The sequence below is a fragment of the Bombina bombina genome, chromosome 6 (assembly GCF_027579735.1).
Source record: "Bombina bombina isolate aBomBom1 chromosome 6, aBomBom1.pri, whole genome shotgun sequence".
Taxonomy (NCBI): Eukaryota; Metazoa; Chordata; class Amphibia; order Anura; family Bombinatoridae; genus Bombina; species Bombina bombina.
This window is the reverse complement of record NC_069504.1, coordinates 214,973,864-214,991,236: the sequence shown is the minus strand read 5'-3', so window position 1 is coordinate 214,991,236 and position 17,373 is coordinate 214,973,864. Positions and strand designations below refer to the sequence as shown.

General features: G+C 36.2%; 1 protein-coding gene across 1 annotated transcript in view; it reads right to left on the bottom strand.

Annotated features, from left to right (window-relative positions):
- IRAK4 (interleukin 1 receptor associated kinase 4) overlaps window positions 1-17,373 on the bottom strand; it is an 80,597-nt gene that overhangs the window by 29,412 nt on the left and 33,812 nt on the right. Inside the window, exons 6-9 of the mRNA XM_053716735.1 lie at window positions 15,892-15,956; window positions 12,230-12,344; window positions 10,456-10,565; window positions 7,559-7,742 (exon numbers count right to left, since the gene is read on the bottom strand). Coding sequence (XP_053572710.1) covers window positions 7,559-7,742; window positions 10,456-10,565; window positions 12,230-12,344; window positions 15,892-15,956 — 474 coding nt within the window. The remainder of the gene's footprint in view (window positions 1-7,558; window positions 7,743-10,455; window positions 10,566-12,229; window positions 12,345-15,891; window positions 15,957-17,373) is intronic.

The following is a 17,373-nucleotide window of genomic DNA, read 5'->3' as shown; positions in this document are numbered from 1 at the left end:
AGTCCTGCGTGGCCACGCAGGAGCTATCAAAATCACTGAAGCTCTCTCCTGCTTGATTCTGGCAACCAGACGTGGAAGGAGAGGAAAAGGTGGAAATACATAGGCCAGGTTGAAGGACCAGGGCACTGCTAGAGCATCTATCAGTACTGCCTGGGGATCCCGGGACCTGGACCCGTAACATGGAAGTTTGGCGTTCTGACGGGACGCCATCAGATCCAATTCTGGTGTGCCCTATAGCTGAGTCAGCTGGGCAAATACTTCCGGATGGAGCTCCCACTCCCCCGGATGAAAAGTCTGGCGACTTAGGAAATCTGCCTCCCAGTTCTCTACCCCTGGGATATGGATTGCTGAAAGATGGCAAGAGTGAGTCTCTGCCCATCGGATTATTTTGGTTACCTCCATCATCGCTAGAGAACTCCGTGTTCCTCCTTGATGATTGATATAAGCTACAGTCGTGATGTTGTCCGACTGAAATCTGATGAATTTGGCCGCAGCTAGCTGAGGCCACGCCTGAAGCGCATTGAATATCGCTCTCAGTTCTAGAATGTTTATCAGGAGGAGAGTTTCCTCCTGAGACCATAAGCCCTGTGCTTTCAGGGAGTGCCAGACTGCACCCCAGCCCAGCAGGCTGGCATCTGTTGTTACTATGAGCCATTGCAAAGGTGTATTTATCAGCGCTCGGATAGGCAACCTATAGCTCCTAAATGCAAAAAGGGTCCCAGCTAACCCTCAGGAAAAGCAAGTAAAGAATAAGAAATTGCCAAGGAGCGCCTAAGTAAGTGTCTAGGCAAAGGTTGAAATTTAATATAACAATAATAAAACAATATAACAATTATATAGTGGATAAAATATACAGAATGATAGTATTTCAATTAAAACATGGATCCATGTAACAAATACAATATTATAAAAGAATACAATATTATAAAAGAATATTATAAAAGAATACAGTAAAAACGTTAAGTCAGATACTTTTGTTAATGTACATAGGGCATAGTAATAAGAGATAACCATATGGTGTGATAATTTTAGATCACATAAGAGTTCAAAATTATATGAGAAAGTTCATCATGTGAATAATCCTGTGAGAAAAAAAAGAAGTGCAGAAAAATGTTTAAAGGTGTGATCAAAAAATGAAGTGAAAATGTTAATAAAATGAGTGATGTTAAATATCCAAAAAATATCCAAAAATGAATCCAAAAAATATCCAAAAAATATATATGTGTGTATTGATCCAAAAATGTGTTAATCCAAACAAAGTTCAGTGAAAAAGAAAAAGTGTAACATTGATTGCAGAAAAAAAGTTTTTTCAATTGGTTCCTCAGTCAGAAAAGTATGACAGAATAAAAGTTCATCAAATGCTGTATAGTATATTGGTATCCGGACTTAGCCAAAGATCCTAAAATAATTCTTTATAACCTAAAAGTGAAAAACAATAACATAGTGCAATAAAGTTTAAATAAACATAAAATAATTGAAATGAAGCTCACCATAAAAAGTCAACGTAAGAAGTCAATAAGAAGTCAATACGATTGGCTAACTTTAGATATTTAAGAAGCCTACACCATACCATACTACAGTCTTGAAAAAGGCTCCATGTAAAGGGCCGAAACGCGTTGACTTCTTATGGTGAGCTTCATTTCAATTATTTTATGTTTATTTAAACTTTATTGCACTATGTTATTGTTTTTCACTTTTAGGTTATAAAGAATTATTTTAGGATCTTTGGCTAAGTCCGGATACCAATATACTATACAGCATTTGATGAACTTTTATTCTGTCATACTTTTCTGACTGAGGAACCAATTGAAAAAACTTTTTTCTGCAATCAATGTTACACTTTTTCTTTTTTTTTTTCACTGAACTTTGTTTGGATTAACACATTTTTGGATCAACACACACATATATTTTTTAGATATTTTTTGGATTCATTTTTGGATATTTAACATCACTCATTTTATTAACATTTTTCACTTCATTTTTTGATCACACCTTTAAACATTTTTCTGCACTCCTTTTTTTCTCACAGGATTATTCACATGATGAACTTTCTCATATAATTTTGAACTCTTATGTGATCTAAAATTATCACACCATATGGTTATCTCTTATTACTACGCCCTATGTACATTACCATAAGTATCTGACTTAAAGTTTTTACTGTATTCTTTTATAATATTGCATTTGTTACATGGATCCATGTTTTAATTGAAATACTATCATTCTGTATATTTTATCCACTATATTATTGTTATATTGTTTTATTATTGTTATATTAAATTTCAACCTTTGCCTAGACACTTACTTAGGTGCTCCTTGGCAATTTCTTATTCTTTAGTTACTATGAGCCACTCTGGCCTGCGGAAACACAATCCCTGAGACAGGTGGTCCTGAGACAACCAACAGAGAAGAGAATCTCTGGTCTCCTGATCCAGATGTATTAGAGGAGACAAATCTGCATAATCCCCATTCCACTGTTTGAGCATGCATAATTGCAGTGGTCTGAGGTGTAGGCGGGCAAAAGGAACTATGTCCATTGCCGCTACCTTGAGTCCGATTACCTCCATACACTGAGCCACTGATGGCCGAGGAATGGAATGAAGAGCTTGGCAAGTGGTTAAGAGTTTTGATTTTCTGACCTCCATCAGAAATATTTTCATTTCTACCGAGTCTATCAGAGTCCCTAGGAAGGAAACTCTTGTGAGAGGGAAGAGAGAACTCTTTTTTATATTCACCTTCCACCCATGAGATCTCAGAAAAGCCAATACGATGTCCGTGTGGGACCTGGTTAGTTGGAAAGTCGACGTCTGAATTAAGATGTCGTCTAGATAAGGCGCTACTGCTATGCCCCGCGGTCTTAAAACCGCCAACAGGGACCCTAGCACCTTTGTGAAAATTCTGGGAGCCGTGGCCAACCCGAAGGGAAGGGCCACAAACTGGTAATGCCTGTCCAGAAAGGCGAATCTGAGGAACTGATGATGATCTCTGTGAATAGGGATGTGTAAATATGCATCCTTTAAGTCCACGGTAGTCATATATTGACCCTCCTGGATCAGAGGTAGAATAGTCCGAATAGTCTCCATCTTGAATGATGGTACTCTGAGGAACGTGTTTAGAATTTTGAGATCCAAGATTGGTCTGAAAGTTCCCTCTTTTTTGGGAACCACAAACAGGTTTGAGTAAAACCCTAGCCCTTGTTCCGCCTTTGGAACTGGCGGATCACTCCCATGGTATGTAGGTCTTCTACACAGCGTAAGAACGCCTCTCTCTTTGTCTGGTTTGCAGACAATTAAGAAATGTGAAATCTCCCCTTTGGGGGGGGAGTCTTTGAAGTCCAGAAGATATCCCTGGGACACAATTTCTAAAGCCCAGGAATCGTGACCATCTCTTGCCCAAGCCTGAGCGAAGAGAGAGAGTCTGCCCCCTACTAGATCCGGTCCTGGATCAGGGGCTACCCCTTCATGCTGTCTTTGAAGCAGCTGCAGGCTTCTTGGCCTGTTTACCTTTGTTGTAAGCCTGGTTAGGTCTCCAGACTGGCTTGGATTGGGCAAAATTCCCCTCCTGCTTTGCAGCAGGGGCAGCTGAAGCGGGACCACCTTTGAAGTTCTGAAAGGAATGAAACTTATTCTGTTTGGTCCTCATTTTGTTTGTTTTACCCTGAGGGAGGGCATGGCCTTTCCCTCCAGTGATGTATGAAATAATCTCTTTCAGCTCAGGCCCAAATAGGGTCTTTCCTTTGAAAGGGATGTTCAAAAGTTTAGATTTTGATGACACATCAGCAGACCAGGACTTAAGCCATAACGCCCTGTGTGCTAAAATGGCAAAACCTGAGTTCTTTGCCACTAATTTAGCCAGTTGAAAAGCGGCATCTGTAATGAAAGAATTGGCCAATTTAAGGGCCTTTATTCTATCCATAATATCCTCTAATGGAGTCTCCATCTGAAGAGCCTCTTCTAGAGCCTCGAACCAGAAAGCAGCTGCAGTAGTTACAGGAACAATGCACGCAATAGGTTGGAGAAGAAAACCTTGATGAACAAAAATTTTCTTTAGGAGACCCTCTAATTTTTTATCCATAGGATCTTTGAAAGCACAACTGTCTTCGATAGGTATAGTTGTACTCTTAGCGAGAGTAGAAATAGCTCCCTCCACCTTAGGAACCGTCTGCCACGAGTCCCGCATGGTGTCAGATATGGGAAACATTTTCTTAAAAACAGGAGGGGGAGCGAACGGTATACCTGGTCTATCCCACTCCTTAGTAACAATATTCACAATCCTCTTAGGGACTGGAAAAACATCAGTGTAAACAGGAACCTCTAAGTATTTGTCCATTTTACACAATTTCTCTGGGACCACTATAGGGTCACAATCATCCAGAGTCGCTAATACCTCCCTGAGCAACAAGTGGAGGTGTTCAAGCTTAAATTTAAAGGCTGTCATATCAGAATCTGTCTGAGGGAGCGTCTTTCCTGAGTCAGAAATCTCTCCCTCAGATAGCAAATCCCTTACCCCTACTTCAGAACATTATGAGGGTATATCGGATACGGCTACTAAAGCGTCAGAAGGCTCAGCAGATCTTCTTAAACCAGAGCTGTCACGCTTTCCTTGTAAACCAGGCAGTTTAGATAACACCGCTGTGAGGGTTGTATTCATAACTGTGGCCATGTCTTGTAAAGTAAATGAAGTCGACGCAATAGAGGTACTTGGCGTCACTTGTGCGGGCGTTACTGGTTGTAACACTTGGGGATAGCTAGATGGCAAACCCTCAATTCCTTCTGTCTGAGAATCATCTATTGCTATATTTTTAAGTGCTATAATATGCTCTTTATAATTTATAGACATATCAGTGCAAGTGGGATACATTCTAAAAGGGGGTTCCACAATGGCTTCTAATCACATTGAACAAGGATTTTCCTTGGTGTCAGACATGTTAAACAGGCTAGTAATGAAACAAACAAGCTTGGAAAACACTTTATTCAAAGTAAATAACACTTAGAAAAAAATGGTATTGTGCCTTTAAGAGAAAAAAAGCTGCACAAACTCTGCAAAACAGTGTAAAAAAGCAGTAAACTCTACAAAATTTTTACAGTAGAATCATAAAGCCTTAGTAAATTTGCACAACCAGCCAAATAAACGATTAACCCCTTAATGTAAAAACCGGATTGACAAAACGTCAAAAACCGGTAATAAACCGTTCAGCACCTTGCCACAGCTCTGCTGTGGCGCCTACCTGCCCTTTAGGATAGATTTGTGGGGAAAAAACCTCTTTTAGGCCCTCAAACACAGCAGGACCCTCTGGAAAAGCAGCTGGATGTCTTCAAAGTAAAGGAAACTGCGCAACTGAGGAGCGAAAATAGGCCCCTACCACCTCACTCGATGTCAATGGGGTCTAAAAGAAACACACCAAAGTGTTTCTAAACTAGCCATGTGGGTTAATAACCCTTAAATTAGCCACAAAGCCCCCTAAAAGTCCTCAAAAAACATTAAAATTTCAATACAAAAAGTTTTTCCCATAAGTGCCACCAGTAACAAATCAGCCCTTTGTGTAAGCTGGGATTCTCTATTAAGTGTCTGAATACAGCTTACCCTTCCCTCATGGGGATATTGTCAGCCTTTTCTAGAATTATCACAGTCTGTCTAGAAAAAAATTGACTGAACATACCTCAATGCAGCTTAGCATGCAAACCGTTCCCCCAACTGAAGTTTTCCTGTACTCCTCAGCCTCTGTGGGAACAGCAGTGGATCTTAGTTACAAAGTGCTAAGATCATCATCCTCCTTGCAGAAATCTTCATCCCTTTTCTGCCAGAGAGTAAATAGTACACACCGATACCATTTAAAATAACAAACTTTTGCTTGAGAAAATAAAAACTAACATTTTTGTCACCACACTCACTTTACCCTTCCTAGCAGTTAAGCAGGCAAAGAGAATGACTGGAGGGGTGGAGCTAAGGGAGGAGCTATATAGACAGCTCTGCTGTGGGTGCTCTCTTTGCCACTTCCTGTTAGGAAGGAGAATATCCCACAATTATGGATGAATCCGTGGACTCGATACATCTAGCAAGAGAAAAAGGTGATAGAAAACAAAAAGATAAAGAAAAGCAGTATGCCCTATGCCAGCACTATCCATAAAAAAAAATATATAAAAAAGAAATAAAACAATCACTGCTGAGTGTGGTGGCTACTGATATGAGAGAAACAAGCCCCTCTCCCACAAACATAAGGATGCTTCTAGATCAAATAGAAAAATACATTATATTTATTAAACAATTCATATGTATACAAATAAAGCAATAATTGATTAGTACCTAGATAAAATAAATATAATACCAATCTACCAATGGCCATTGGGAAAATTAAGTCCCCTTTCAATTAAAAGAACTCATAGAGTGAAACAATGATGGAATAGCTGATGCCTCTATCCCTAAGCCTTTCAAAGACTGATAGGGAATAACTCATATAATAATTCAACATTTCCAAACTGAGTCTTTTCCAATAGAATCCAAGCAGTCAGTAGTTAGCACCTAGAAACCGAGGGTTAGTCAGCAGGCAATGTCAATAGTGGTTAGTTGCAGTGAAACAGTTCAAGTGTACAAGCTGTAAATAGCAACATAAGCGGTTAAATGTCAGGTAAGCAGTTCATTCAGCACAGACCAGTCATGAAAGAAAAAGTGTGGGCTTCATGTCTCTTTAAAAGTTCTATCAGATACCAAACACAATATTGCTCTTGCTCTGCACACCTAATGTTTTACACCAGGCAATATATAACTTATTGTAGCTCCTACTCACCCTTAGCTGACAACAGTGCATTTTGTCTTTAATGTTATTATTATTTCATATTATTTGTTTCTGAAACAAATTATACAGTTTTCTGTTCTGCAGGTTTACACTCTCCGCTGAAGAAATACCTCTGATAAGATTGGTAATACCTCTAATAAGACTGGTAATACCTCTGATAAGATTGGTAATACCTCTAATAAGACTGGTAATACCTCTGATAAGATTGGTAATACTTCTAATAAGACTGGTAATACCTCTGATAAGACTGGTAATACCTTTAATAAGACTGGCAATACCTCTGATAATACTGGTAATACCTCTGATAAGACTGGTAATACCTCTGATAAGACTTATAATACATATGTTGGTATTGTTTCATATTATTTGTTGCTGAAACAAATTATATAGTTTTCCGTTCTGCAGGTTTACACTCTGCTGAAGAAATACCTCTGATAAGATTGGTAATACCTCTAATAAGACTGGTAATACCTCTGATAAGACTGGTAATACATCTGATAAGACTGGTAATACCTCTGATAAGACTGGCAATACCTCTGATAAGACTGGTAATACCGCTGATAAGACTGGCAATACCTGTGATAATACTATGCACAAGAAAAAAACAGTAAATAGACATACATTAAATTTGTCTAAGACTCTGCGGCAAATATAAAGACAATTCTGCTTTAGAAAACCTAATTTACACTTATGCTTGAGGTGCTTCTAAAACTGACATCAAAACTACTTTATAAAGGACAGAATGCACAATTTCAATCTACTCACCACACCAAGGCTAAAAATATCAGACTTTATAGTGACTTCTCCGCGGAGGGCTTCTGGAGCCATGTATGCAGTAGTACCCACAATCCTTTCAGTCATCACAGTCCGTGATAACTTGTCAGTGGCCCTTGCAAGCCCAAAGTCAGTGACCTTTGGAACAAAATTGTCGTCTAAGAGGATATTTGCACTATGATAGTAAACAAAATGCATTGAGTTTAGATTGAAAACTCAAGTGGAAAATTGATTTGCGTACACTTATAATTTAGATTTTTTTTTAAATAGAATAATAGAAATCAGAAAATGTCAAACACTTACTTTATTCACAATTGAAAGAAAACATAAAAGGGAAAGGTCAAAACTGAAAATGTGCATGGGCGCATTCACATTTTAAAAATAAGTATTTGTAAAAATGCTTCAAGTAAACATAATTAATGTTTTAAGTGGGAAACAAACATATGCTGTGAGTGCTCAGTGCACCAGCATTGTAACACCACACATTCTCAGAGTTAGCAGTGTCTTTTATGACACAAATTAAAGGGACATAAAACCCACATTTATTCTTTCATGATATAGAAAGAGAAAGTAATTTTAAACAACTTTCTAATTTACTTCTATTATATACTTTGCTTCATTCTCATGATATCCTTTTCTGAAAAGCATATCTAGATAGGTTCAGTAGCTGCTGATTGATGGCTGCACATAGATGCTTCATGTGATTGGCTCCCCCATATGCAGTGATATTTCTTTAACAAAGGATATCTAAAGAATGAAGCAAATTAGATAATATAAGTAAGTTGGAATGTTGTTTAAAATTGTATTCTCTATCTGAATCATGATAGAAAATGTTTGGGTTTAGTATCCCTTTAAGTCTTCATTGACACGAAACCCAATTTTTTTCTTTCATGATTCAGATAGAGCAGAGCTTTCCAAACTTTTCATGTTGGTGACACACTTTGTAGACCTACATCATTTCGCGACACAGTAATTCAGTTGTACTAGCAAACAGGAGGTTAAACTAACTTGTTTTAAGAGATACGGACACTTACATAAATGATATAATAATGAAATTTGCAAGTAACAGTATGTATGTGCAAGAATTAAAAAAAAGTTTAACACCAATAGCTACTTACTATTTTAATGGGATGTATGAGGTTGATGGGATGAACACAATTTCTGAATATTTGGTGTAATATTAGATAAAGACACTCACATCTCATCATCAAGCATTTTTAAGTTTCCACTTCCTATCCATATATCAAGAGCAGGAGCAGCAATGCACTACTGGGAGCTAGTTGCAAAAAACCCCTCTGACTTCTGACTTCAGCTCAGCGTTTAAGCTGCCGTTCCCCAGAGCTCGGTGAGTCAGATTGACTACTGCCCGCGCTGCAAACACACTGCTGTCCCACTCACTGACTACACATGCAGTCACGAGCCAATTAAGGAGACTACACGTGCAGTCAGGAGCCAATGTGCCGCCAAAGCCGCCAATGGGAATAGTTTCAGTTCCCACTGAGCTGTGCCAATTGGTTAAGATGATCTGTGACCCACAAGGTATCAATCATCACGTGACAACCATGTAATATGCGTAGCAGGCAGGCGGAAAGTCAGAAACCAAAAAAATAAATACATTTAAAAAAAAAAATTTGTGCTGAAGCAGGGACACACCTACACACTGCTGCCGACGCACTAGTGTGTCCCGACACACAGTTTGGAAAGCACTGAGATAGAGAATACAATTTTAAACAACTTTCTAATTTACTTCTATTATCTAATTTGTTTCATTCTCTTGGTATCATTTGTTGAAGGAGCAGCAAAGCACTAATGGTTTCTAACAGAACACATTGGTGCACCAATCACAATCGATATATATATTCAGCCACCAATCAACAGCTAAAACCTAGGTTCGCTGCAGCTTCTGAGCTTGCCTAGATAAATCTTTCAGCAAAGGATAACAAGAGAAGGAAGCAAATTAAATTATAGAAGTAAATTGGAAAGTTGTTTGAAATTGTATTCTCTATCTGAATCATGAAAGAATAATTTGGGGTTTCATGTCCCTTTAATGAGCAATCATACTGTTTGTATCATGATCCTCTACTCATACGTAGCATACATGCATATGCTGCGCAAACAGTAGCATTTTTGCTAATGAAAGTATACTGCAAAAATGCTTCTATTTCGAATTGTATCTCCGCCTAGGTGATGCATTCATGCACATTTTAATTTTGACCCCTCTTGCCTTTTAATTTAGAAATACTCTATAAAGAAGCAATGCATGTCCTGCATATGTCCCACCGATCATAGATAAAACAAAATCCTTAGTTAGTATTATTCTCCACCAGGAATAATTCATCATAAAACAATATTCTCATTTAATAAAATAAAGCTGCAGTATTCATTTAAAAATTCTTCTCGAACATAAAGGTGCATTATCATGCAGCATAAAATGTGTTAAATGCCCTTTTAAATGTAAGGCAAAAATATTCTGACATGAGTACAATGTGCTTTTAATTATAATGAAGGCAGCACACATTTCAGAGGTATTTTGCGCCACAATAAATAATAAATGTATAATGCAATGCTGTTTTATTTTAATTTTAACAGGGAGACTAAATGTTAAAATTATTCTCCTTTTAAGGAAGATTACATGTAAGAAATTAGGATAAGCTAACCCAACGCTATTGCTTTGTTTCTAAATATCTGCATATACATAATACAATTTTTGACATATATACATATCTAAATAGGTGTGGAGGTTAAGGCACGCTTGCTTATGTAAATAAATAAGTATACTCGTATTAATAGTATTTCTAAAATTGTTGTGTTAAAAAGGCTGGATACCCATTATGTAGCAAACAAGATAGATACTACAGTATGCCTTAAACTTATATATTTTTTTTTACCTTTTAATATCTCTGTGAACATGTTCATTTTCATGTAAATATTTGATACCATTTGCTGTTCCCACTGCAATGTTACATCTTGTATGCCACGACAATGGATGTGTTCCATTCTGAAAAACATATCAAGACTCAAAGCCTGGAGACAGAAACCAATTCCTGAGAGTGAGCACAGGAACTACTGCTTTTCAAGCATGCGCACTATAAAGAAAATGAGTAAGAATAAATATCTAAACAAAATATTAGCTTCAACATGGATTTCTTGCTGCCATCCTGTACTGCTGAGGCTTAAATAGCAGCCAACCAGGTGCTAGCACCTTGCACCTCACCCTAGGTGGTGTTTAGTTATTCATAATGGCCACCCATGTTTACACTCACCCTCTTATCGCACTTATGGAGTATAGAAACATAAATCTAGCCCTGGCACCAATAAAACGAGGCTGCCAGTTGTAGGGACATGAAGCCCCTTGTTTAAATGATGGGACTCTCCTCTTGAGTTACACCCTTGTGGTTCTAAGATATACTTGTATGGTGAAACAGGTGATAGACCCTTATAAAGTATATCACCACATCCACAATAGAACCAATGCTGTAAAGTATTTGCTATTGTTTGTCAAGACCCTCTAGGTAAGCTGTATGTTGGGGGGGGGGGCATTTAGCTTTGAAATCTCTTTCCTTCTCTCCATAAAAAGCTGTTGTCTACTGATGCAGGTGGTTACTATTCCTTGTGGTGTTCACAAGCATCCTATGGGTGTCTTCTGCTCTTTCAAATGAGTGGTCATTTATCCCTCTAGTGGAAATGGAGAAGATACAGATTATGTTAAGAGTCCCATTCACATAGCATTTCCCTGGTCATATTTTAATACTGCATGGTTAGTCAGTGTGTTTGGGCTGGATGACTAGCAAAAGTAAAATATTAAATATATTTCCATTTAAATTTCTATCAGGCATAATTATTACAAGGAAACAAATTCACACAAATAATATTTGTAATATAATTTGTAATATAATACTACAGTGTTTTATTTATCAACAAGTACACAAATCAATTATGGAAAATATTATCTTCAAAATTGCTACAAATATCATTGTTTCTGAAAAAGCAGCACTAGGAGACTAAGATGTCCACTCTAGGAGATTATTTAAGCAGATAGATAGTACTGTGAGGTTCCTTAAAGAAACCTCAAATTTTGATTTCCTAAATCATATAGATCATGTAATTTTAAACACGTTTCCAAGATCATGTAATTTTAAACACGTTTCCAATTTAGCTCTATTTTCTAATTTGCTTCCTTCTCTTTGTATCTTTTAATGAAAAGTATACCGAGGTAGGCTCAGAAGCAGCAATGCCCTACTGACAGCTAGCTGCCGATTGGTGACTGTATATGTCTCTTGTCACTGGCACACCTGATGTGTTCAGCTAGCTCCTAGTAGGGCATTGCTCTTCCTCAACAAATGATACCAAGAGAATTAAGCAAATTTCATAATAGAAGCATATTAGAAAGTTGTTTAAAATTGAATGCTCTATCTGAATCATGTAAGAAAATTGTGGGTTTTGTGTCCCTTTAAAGAATTTTAGAAATTCAACTTATTGCTTGAAAACTATTTATCTATCTATGTAGAGCTCTGGATGTGAAGGAGAGACACATACTGTATGTTGCAAAAGCCCCCACCCATGTTATAGGACTGTGTGTTTAAATGTAGATTTGTAAACAAAATGCAGGAAATCAGTCAACTTGAAGCACACTGTAAATGTGAATTGTCAGTGGTAACTTACCAAACAAGCTAATCTGTCCAGTAGGGAACCATTTGACATAAACAAATAAATTAAACAATACTGTTCACCATCATTTGAGAAACCAAGAAGTTCAACAAGGTTTTCATGCTTGCATCTAGAATTGACAAAAATCAAGATGCTGTTTAATTAAGTTTATATAAACTAAAGACTAAGATATATTGTTTTACTGCTCAGTGAAATGGAAATATACACACACACACGCGCACACACATACAGACAAACACGCGCACGCACATGCGCATACATACACATACACACACACACATCCATACAGCTGTGAGTGAAAGTATTGGTACCCTTTTTTAGGAAAACTGAACTAAGTAAACATTGTCAAAAATAGTTGGTATCCACTATTATTTATTTCAAATATAATATAACAGAAACTTCAAATACTACTTTAAACAATAAAATAAATGAGAATGGCACAGACAAAAATATACGTACTGCAGACTTTGGAGACCATAACTGCAATCAAGAACTTTCTGTAGCATTTTGGCAAACTCTATAAAATACAAGGGTACCAATACTTTAATATGCAAGATTACCAATACTATAAAATACAAGGCTACCAATACTATAAAATGCAAGGCTACCAATATACTATAAAATGCAAGGGTACCAATACTTTAAAATGCAAGATTACCAATACTATAAAATACAAGGCTACCAATACTATAAAATGCAAGGCTACCAATATACTATAAAATGCAAGGGTACCAATACTTTAAAATGCAAGATTACCAATACTATAAAATACAAGGCTACCAAAACTATAAAATGCAAGATTACCAATACTATAAAATACAAGGCTACCAAAACTATAAAATGCAAGATTACCAATACTATAAAATACAAGGCTTCCAAAACTAAAAAATGCAAGATTACCAATAATATAAAATGCAAGATTACCAATACTATAAAATACAAGGCTTCCAATACTATAAAATACAAGATTACCAATACTATAAAATACAAGGCTACCAATACTATAAAATACAAGGCTTCCAAAACTAAAAAATGCAAGATTACCAATAATATAAAATGCAAGATTACCAATACTATAAAATACAAGGCTTCCAATACTATAAAATGCAAGATTATCAATACTATAAAATGCAAGATTACCAATAATATAAAATGCAAGATTACCAATACTATAAAATACAAGGCTACCAATACTATAAAATACAAGGCTACCAATACTATAAAATACAAGGGTACCAATACTAAAAAATACAAGGGTGTCAATAGTATAAAATACAAGGGTACCAATACTATAAAATACAAGGCTACCAATACTATAAAATGCAAGGGTACCAATACTTTAAAATGCAAGATTACCAATACTATAAAATACAAGGCTACCAATACTATAAAATGCAAGATTACCAATACTATAAAATGCAAGATTACCAATACTATAAAATACAAGGCTTCCAGAACGATAAAATGCAAGATTACCAATACTATAAAATGCAAGATTAGCAATACTATAAAATACAAGGCTTCCAATACTAAAAAATGCAAGATTACCAATAATATAAAATGCAAGATTACCAATAATATAAAATGCAAGATTACCAATACTATAAAATACAAGGCTACCAATACTATAAAATACAAGGGTACCAATACTAAGAAATACAAGGGTACCAATACTATATATAAATGAAAACACAGTATGTAACCTGTCAACCCCCTGATGTGTAAGCAACCTAAAAAGGAAAGCCTCTACAATTCTCCAAAGAGAAAATACATATAATATATAAATAATACACATAATATATAAAAAAATCGATTTACGCCGGTTCAATTTGCGCCGTTTCAGAATAACAACCTTTTTTTCAGTCATGTGACTGCTATTGAGAAGCAGTGCACTAATTAAAATAGCCAGTAGGTGGAGCTGTCCGCTTGTGTTGCAGCAAAGTTATGCAAGCTTAGCAGACTTAAATTAATCTGTGTACACAGAACAGACCTTAGCTATCGAGCAACAAGATCTAGCAGCCACTTCCCTATTATCTTCCTGCCAAGCTGCTTGAGGTGAGGGTGCCTAACTGCCTTTTAATCACTCCAGATTGAAATGCATAGAATAAGTGCAGACCCAATATTATCTAACATGCTAACAATGCAGAGAACTGTTTGCAGAAAAATGCAAGTAAACAAATGTTTTTGTTAATTAAACTTAGTTTGATGATACAGTCTGTTGTGTGATTATTTAATTAAGTTTATAATGCTGTTTAGCATTAAAGTCTTCATTTCAAATCTTTAAAAATAATGTATTAGGTGTTACTTATGTCAATTTTGAGAGGGACCTGGAACCTAACTCCCTTACTTCCCTTTGACTTACATTATAAACTGGGTTTCAATTTACAATGGTTTTGATTTACAACCATTCCTTCTGGAACCTAACCCCGGCGTAAACTTAGGGCTACCTGTACTATAAAATGCAAGGGTACCAATATTTTAAAATGCAAGATTACCAATACTATAAAATACAAGGCTACCAATACTATAAAATGCAAGATTACCAATACTATAAAATACAAGGCTATCAATACTATAAAATACAAGGCTACCAATACTATAAAATGCAAGGTTACCAATACTATAAAATACAAGATTACCAATACTATAACATACAAGGCTACCAATACTATAAAAATACAAGGGTGCCAATACTATAAAATACAAGGGTACCAATATTATATTTACAAGGGTACCAATACTATAAAATGCAAGGGTACCAATACTTTAAAATGCAAGATTACCAATACTACAAAATACAAGGCTACCAATACTATAAAATGCAAAATTACCAATACTATAAAATACAAGGCTATCAATACTATAAAATGCAAGATTACCAATACTATAAAATGCAAGGGTACCAATACTTTAAAATGCAAGATTACCAATACTATAAAATACAAGGCTACCAATACTATAAAATGCAAGATTACCAATACTATAAAATACAAGAGTACCAATACTATAAAATACAAGGGTACCAATACTATAAAACACAAGGGTACCAATACTATGAAATACAAGAGTACCAATACTATAAAATACAAGGGTACCAATACTATAAAATACAAGGGTACCAATACTAAAAAAAATACAAGGGTACCAATACTATAAAATACAAGGGTACCAATAATATAAAATGCAAGGGTACCAATACTAAAAAAATACAAGTACCAATACTAAAAAAAATACAAGGGTACCAATACTATAAAATACAAGGGTACCAATAATATAAAATGCAAGGGTACCAATACTAAAAAAAATACAAGGGTACCAATACTTTCCAGTTTACTTCTGGTATCAAATGTGTTATATTCTATTGGTATCCATGGTTGAAGTGTAAACCTAAGTAGGCTTGTAAAAAGTTACAGTGTCTTTAGCATTTTTTTTTAATTGCTCTGAATTACAAACCAACACATTTATAAAGGAGTAGTGTTATATCCATTCAAACAAAAATATGGGGCTAATTTCACTTTTCAGCATTTCCCCTTGTGATAGTTCCACATATTTAGGTAATTAGATGATGACAGACTGAAGTGTGTTAAAGGAAAGACACTTGATCTGCAATATAATTATATAATGTATAACAAGGAATAATAAACACTTTTTCTTACCTGGCCATTGTTTGAATTTCTTGATCAAACTGCTCTTTTAAATCCTGGATACTAACATCAACCATCTAAAATTATGAACAAAAGTCTTTATTTAAGGAACATGTATACTATGATATTTTACACAAAAATAATTGTATTTATTTCTTTGTTTATAGAATGGTTAAGCTCAGTGGTTTGGCAGTGAGATTTTGTGGTGTGTGGATGAATACCTAGACTGAACAAGCTGGACAAGGGTTGAGCACTACATTAAAGGGACAGTCTATTCCAGAATTCTTATTGTTTAAAAAGATAGATAATCCCTTTATTACCCATTCCCTAGTTTTGCATAACCAACATAGTTATATTAATATGTTTTACCTCTGTGATTACCTTGTATCTAAGACTCTGCATCAGCCTCCTTATCTCAGTTATTTTGACAGACATGTATTTTAGCCAATCAGTGCTACCTCCTAGGTAACTCCAATGTTCACAAAGTATTATGAGTAGGAGGTAAGAAAAAGTGTCAGGCAAAAGAAAGTGGAGTAGCTCTCTGTAAAATCTACTCAAAAGATAAATCCATATAAAGAAATCAAATGCGCTAAAAAAGCTAGACACTCTCACACTGAGAAAGATTAATAATAAGCTAATTAGCATGTGCCTAAAAATAGAAACTCATTCTAAACCAGGCTGGGTGAATTTTAAAAGATTTTACTGATTACACATTAAACATATAAAATAACATAATAGTTATAAACAAACTATTATCCACAGGTGGATACATTCCTAACATAAAATCTATTAGTATGGGTAAATGCCTAACATAACACCTATTAAGATAGATTACATCTGTTTGAAAAATGATCGGACCTTGAGTACCATCTACGCGTTTCAGCCTTAGCCTTTGTCAAGATCTTGACAAAAGCTAAGGCTGAAACGCGTAGATTGTACTCAAGGTTCGACAAGTTTTCAAACAGTGTGCTCTGTGTTTTAAGGAACAAATCCAGTCACCACCATTGGTAGAGGAAGGATCACATGGTCCGGTGACGTCACCAACCCGGAAGCAAGGAGTAAAGTCGACAGGAGACACAATGCACACGCTACTATGAGTCACTGCACCACTCCGGACCAGTCATTTCTCACGACCACCAAACTAGAGATCCCAGAGAAGGGAGGAAGCAGGTAAGTGAACTGTCAAGATCTTGACAAAAGCTAAGGCTGAAACGCGTAGATTGTACTCAAGGTTCGACAAGTTTTCAAACAGTGTGCTCTGTGTTTTAAGGAACAAATCCAGTCACCACCATTGGTAGAGGAAGGATCACATGGTCCGGTGACGTCACCAACCCGGAAGCAAGGAGTAAAGTCGACAGGAGACACAATGCACACGCTACTATGAGTCACTGCACCACTCCGGACCAGTCATTTCTCACGACCACCAAACCAGAGATCCCAGAGAAGGGAGGAAGCAGGTAAGTGAACTGTGTGAACCAGTTCTATACTACCGCG